We start from the raw sequence: 6,000 nt of genomic DNA, 5'->3' as shown, positions 1-6,000 counted from the left end.
TATGGGATCTACCAAGGCCTTGCACATCACTACCCGTTGCAAAGGGTGAACACTACCAGGGGTACTCATTGACAATGGATCAGCACTGAATGTTTTACCCCTATCCACATTAAACAGGCTACCTGTGGACAGTTCTCACATGAAATCATGTCAAAATATTGTGAGAGCATTTGATGGCACTGGGAGAAAAGTAATGGGAAGAATCGAAATACCTCTCTTGATTGGTCCAAATACATACGAGGTGGACTTTTTGGTAATGGATATTAAACCATCTTACAATTGCCTATTGGGGAGGCCTTGGATCCATTCTGCCGGGGCTGTACCATCGTCACTTCACCAAAAGTTGAAATTAGTAATAGAGGGCCGATTGGTAACTGTAGATGCAGAAGAAGACATCATTGCATCAGTTACCGATGACATGCCATATATAGAGGTCGATAGTGAAATAATAGAATGTTTATTCCGATCATTGGAATTCGTAAATGCAACATTTGTCATTGAGGGGAGCAAAATTTCAAAGCCCAAGATATCCAAAGCTACGTCAATGAGTTTACAGCTAACAATGGGAAAGGGAGCGTTGCTTGGAGGAGGACTTGGAAAATACCTCCAAGGACGGGTTGAAGTACCGATCTCGGTTAACAAACAGGACCGTTATGGTTTGGGGTATAAGCCTGACGCAAGGGAAAGGAAGAAGGAATTAGAGAAAAAACGAGAGAAAAGAAGAGCACATTTGAGCGGGATAGAAGCCAAGTGGGGACCGATGACCTTTCCCCATATATCTAAGACATTTGTGTCAGGGGGAATTGTTTACCCCGAATGAAAGAATAAAGTTACGAAAGGAAGGACTGGAAGGTTGGACATCAATGCTATATCTGAAGAGGAAAGGGTGGAACGAAATTTATCGGGTATTCGCCCTTACTAACCTGGAAGTGTTCTGAACAATTGGACTGCAGAAGAGATCCCTGTAACATTTAGAACTAATTCAGAGTAATTTTCAGAACACTTTGTAAAAGGCACATTTCCAAATCTTACTTCAATGAAAACTTATCATTCAGTCTCACATTGAGCAAATATTCTTTCATTCTTTTCATTCTATTTATAATCATACTGTGCATACTATCATTCTTAGATTCTTTTTTCTTTGGACTTTCCCTCATCCCAATAACAGGTCTTCCGATATCAATGATGTGAGCAATGCTGTTACTGACCCATATGCCCTATTTGAAAAAGATATGAATACGGATGACCTTCAGGATTTTGAAGATGACCAAGACAGCACCTTATCTCCTGATTTGTTAAAAATGGTGGAGCGAGAAGAAAAACAAATCTTACCTCAAAAAGAGTTAGTGGAGGTTGTAAGCTTGGGAGAAGGAAAAGAGGTAAAAATTGGTGTTTGTATCGCCACAGAGATAAAGCAAGATCTTGTTGAGTTGCTTCGAGAGTTCAAGGATGTCTTCACATGGTCTTACCAAGATATGTCAGGATTAAATACTGATGTAGTAGTGCACCGATTGCCCACAAAAGAAGAATGTAGACCGGTTCAACAGAAGCTACGAAGAATGAGGCCTGATGTTTTGTTGAAAATAAAAGAGGAGGTTAAGAAGCAGTTCGACGCAGGATTCCTACAAGTGGTCAAATACTCAGAATGGGTAGCTAATATAGTCCCAGTCCCTAAAAAAGATGGGAAAGTTCGAATGTGTGTAAACTATAGGGATCTGAACAAAGCTAGCCCTAAGGATAATTTTCCATTGCCGCATATCGACACTTTAGTAGATAACGCGGCAAGTTACTCACTTTTCTCCTTTATGGACGGTTTCTCGGGATACAATCAGATAAAAATGCATCCTGCAGACATGGACAAGACTACCTTTGTAACCATGTGGGGCACATTCTGTTACAAGGTAATGCCCTTTGGATTGAAGAATGCGGGGGCAACCTATCAAAGAGCCATGGTAACCTTATTCCATGACATGATGCATAAAGAGATAGAAGTATATGTAGATGACATGATCGCAAAATCTAGAACAGAGAAAGAGCATGTACAAGTCTTGAGAAAACTGTTTATACGGTTAAGGAAGTTCCAATTAAAGCTTAACCTGGCCAAATGCACTTTCGGGGCTAGATCTGGAAAGCTTCTAGGGTTCGTGGTTAGTGAAAGAGGGATCGAGATTGACCCAGACAAAGTCAAGGTCATACAAGATTTTCCTCCGCCGCACACTCAAAAAGAAGTTCGAGGTTTCTTGGGAAGACTGAACTACATCGCCAGGTTCATTTCACAGTTAACTGAGAAATGCGATCCTATTTTTCGTCTCCTTAAGAAACACAATCCAGGTGTATGGGATGAGGAATGCCAAAAAGCTTTTGACAAGATTAAGTATTACTTATCTAACGCCCCAGTACTAATGCCACCATACCCAGGCAGGCTATTGATATTGTATTTAGCGATATTTAAGAATTTTATGAGATGCGTGTTGGGCCAGCATGATGAGTCAGGAAGAAAAGAAAGAGCGATATACTATCTCAGCAAAAAGTTCAATGAATGCGAGACAAGATATTCGCCAATCGAGAAGCTATGTTGCGCCCTGATTTGGACAACTCGGAGATTAAAGCAGTACATATTATATCATACCACTTGGCTAATCTCAAAACTAGACCCACTGAAATACATGATGGAGTCGACTGCTTTGAATGGAAGAATGGCCCGATGGCAGATCTTACTTTCCGAATTCGACATACTCTACGTGAGTCAAAAGGCTATAAAGGGAAGTGCAATAGCAGATTTTCTAGCTAGTAAAGCTCTAGAGGATTATGAGCCTTTGAACTTCGATTTCCCAAATGAAGATACAGTGTACGTAGCAACCACTGAAGAGGATACTCGAGAGGGCAATGCTTGGAAATTAAACTTCGACTGGGCTTCAAATGCTGTAGGCAATGGAATCGGAGCAATCTTGGTATCCCCAAGCGGAGATCATTATCCAGTGACTTGCAAATTGGATTTTGATTGTACAAACAATATGGCCGAATACGAAGCATGTATCATGGGGATTCGGGCAGCCATAGAGCGTAAGATTTAAGTGTTAGAGGTGTATGGAGACTCTGCACTGGTAATCTATCAGCTCAAAGGGGAATGGCAGACAAGAGATCCCAAATTGGTCAATTATCGAAAATTAGTTATGGAACTAATTAAGGAGTTTGATGATATCACCTTCCGCTACCTTCCACGAGAGGAAAATCAGATGGCCGACGCTTTGGCTACATTGGCTACTATGATCAAAGTGAATAAACAGGAAGATATGAAGCCAATCCAAATGAGCATTTATGAGGCTCCTGCCCACTGTGGCAATATTGATGTAGAAGAAGAAAAGGACAATCATCCCTGGTATCAAGATATGCTGCGATACGTGAAGAACCAGGAATACCCAGACCAAGCAGCAGAGAATGAGAAGAGAACGTTGAGAAGGCTGGCTAGCGACTACGTCTTGGATGGAGAGATCTTGTATAAAAGGGGCAAAGATCAGGTGCTACTGAGATGCGTGGACTCTGTTGAGGCCAAACAAATTTTGGAAGAGGTCCATAATGGTGTCTGTGGAACACACGCCAATGGTTTCACAATGGCAAGGCAAATAATGAGATTTGGATATTATTGGTCTACCATGGAAGGAGACTGCATCAAATATGCCAAGAAATGCCACAAGTGCCAAATTTACGGAGACAAAATTCATGTACCTCCCTCACCTCTCCATGTCATGACTTCCCCATGGCCCTTTTCTATGTGGGGGATGGACGTCATTGGGCCAATATCGCCAAAAGCTTCAAATGGGCATCGGTTCATCTTTGTAGTAATTGATTACTTTACTAAATGGGTAGAAGCTACCTCATATGCTAATGTCACAAAGGCAACAGTCAGTAGGTTCTTAAAGAAAGAGATCATATGTCGATATGGAATGCCAGAAAGGATAATATCTGACAACGCGCTAAATCTGAACAACAGTACGATAGCGGAGATCTGTAGCCAGTTCAATATTAAGCACCACAACTCATCGCCATACTGTCCAAAAATGAATGGCGTAGTGGAAGCAGCTAATAAGAACATAAAGAAGATTGTGGGGAAGATGACTGAGACTTATAGGGATTGGCATGAGAAGCTCCCATTTGCTCTTTTTACTTATAGAACGTCTGTCAGAACCTCCACCGGGGCAACGCCTTTCTCATTGGTCTACGGGATGGAGGCAGTTTTACCCATCGAAGTGGAGATTCCTTCCCTTCGGGTCTTGTCAGAGCTAAAGTTGGACGAAGCAAAATGGATCCAATCTCGATACGACCAGCTGAATCTTGTTGAAGAAAAAAGGCTAAGAGTTATCCACCATAGTCAAATGTACCAAAAACAAATTATGCGAACTTATAATAAGAAAGTTCGTCCTAGGGAATTCCATGAAGGGGATTTGGTACTGAAGAAGATCCTTCCCATACAAAAAGACTTTAGAGGAAAGTGGATGCCAAATTGGGAAGGACCATATGTGGTGAAGAAGTCCTTCTCTGGAGGAGCACTGATACTAACTGAAATGGATGGAAAGACTTTGCCTAATCCAGTGAATTCAAATTCAGTGAAGAAGTACTTCGCTTAAAAATAATAATAAATAAAATAATAATAATAAAAAGAAGGAAGGAGAGGCCAAAGTGAAAACCCAAAAGGGCGCTTTGTGACCAAAAGGGCTTTGAATTGAAAACCCGGTAAAAGGGCGGTTCAAATTTTGATCAAATGTGGGGCATGTGCCTGAATTAGCAAGAAGGAGGGATGCTACATCTTGGAGCATCAACAAAGCATCCTGAATTTTCCAAACACGTATCAAATTCAAAGGGTTCCCCAAAAGTTTGGTGCAGAGAAACTCATGCTACGGTATCTGGGGCACCTGTTTTCATCTCGTTCATTTTGTATCTTAGCACAATTTGCTATTTTAATTTTGAGTTTTGTTCTCAATAAAATCTTATCCATTATGATAATCCTTTTCATTCTGAATCTTAGCAAAATTTGCTATCTTGATTAATTTATTCATTTTGAACCTTATTCTCAATTAAATTCCATCTTGTCCATTTTGATAATTTTTTCCAAGCATTTTCATTGAAATAATGATTAATGGACTGATAATATTCATGCAAAGGGAGTTTTGCACATCACTCTAAAAGTTTCTAAATAATACAGGAACCTGAAACAGGACTATTGTTTAGAGCACACCAAGTTTAAATGTTGAATATCTAAGAAGGAAAATTCTAAAATAATATTATCCTTTCGAATTTTGTGGTCTAAGCATGGATTGAACAAACAAGCAATGATCACCGAATGATAAAAAGAGATTGCTTGGAATAGGAAGTTCTACAATTGTGTACAAACATTGGTATGACACCTTGAGAATGGTGTAAGACCAAAGGGATTCAGATCCTATATCCTTGATCTGTGATAGCAGAGGATTGAGAAAAATCAGATCTTTTTACCATTGAATTACAGTAGGAGGAGAATAGTTCAAATTTTATTACAGTGGATTGAACTTTGAAGATTACAGTGGGAGCAATCCGATTAAGGAAAAGATGAGTGTTACAAGTCGAACAATATGGTGTTCTGACGTGTTGGTAATAGAGCCTTAATGAATAAAGAGCAATCACAACTCAAACATTAAGAGATCATGTTCATGACATTTTGCATTCATGCATGCACATTTAGTTAGGAGATTTTGATTCATTCCGGTCATAACATCCTAATCACTAGACATAGATAGGTTCATAAAATGGACTTTACAGGTTATGTTCCCCAGAGAACAGATCAATGAAGTTATCTATACCCCTGAAGTTGCAGTGGGGTGGACTGAAGTCATCTTATCCAGTCCTATCTCCCTAAGCAGTAGTGGAGCAGGTCGAAGATGGTAGATCCTATCTCCTTAAGCAGTAGTGGAGCGGGTCGAAGATAGAAGATCTTATCTCCCTAAGCAGTAGTGGAGCAGATCGAAG

General features: G+C 40.2%; 1 protein-coding gene across 1 annotated transcript; it reads left to right on the top strand.

Annotated features, from left to right (window-relative positions):
• The first annotated feature begins 3,173 nt into the window (after positions 1 to 3,173).
• Positions 3,174 to 4,625, top strand: LOC121217113 (uncharacterized). Its single transcript, XM_041092674.1, has 2 exons — positions 3,174 to 3,603; positions 4,510 to 4,625. Exons 1-2 carry the CDS (start codon positions 3,174 to 3,176, stop codon positions 4,623 to 4,625), a joined length of 546 nt encoding a protein of 181 aa, XP_040948608.1.
• Positions 4,626 to 6,000: the final 1,375 nt, after the last annotated feature.

Source organism: Gossypium hirsutum, chromosome D05, assembly GCF_007990345.1.
Source record: "Gossypium hirsutum isolate 1008001.06 chromosome D05, Gossypium_hirsutum_v2.1, whole genome shotgun sequence".
NCBI lineage: Eukaryota > Viridiplantae > Streptophyta > Magnoliopsida > Malvales > Malvaceae > Gossypium > Gossypium hirsutum.
The sequence above is the reverse complement of the archived record's forward strand: the minus strand, read 5'-3'. Positions and strand labels throughout refer to the sequence as shown.

What these genes read in the sequence shown, in the direction of transcription:
- LOC121217113 (XM_041092674.1), top strand. Translation starts at nt 3,174, where the DNA reads ATGGAACTAATTAAGGAGTTTGATGATATCACCTTCCGCTACCTTCCA. An exon ending in CTGTGGAACACACGCCAATG is followed by an intron (nt 3,604 to 4,509) that starts GTTTCACAATGG and finishes CAAATTGGGAAG; the next exon opens with GACCATATGTGGTGAAGAAG.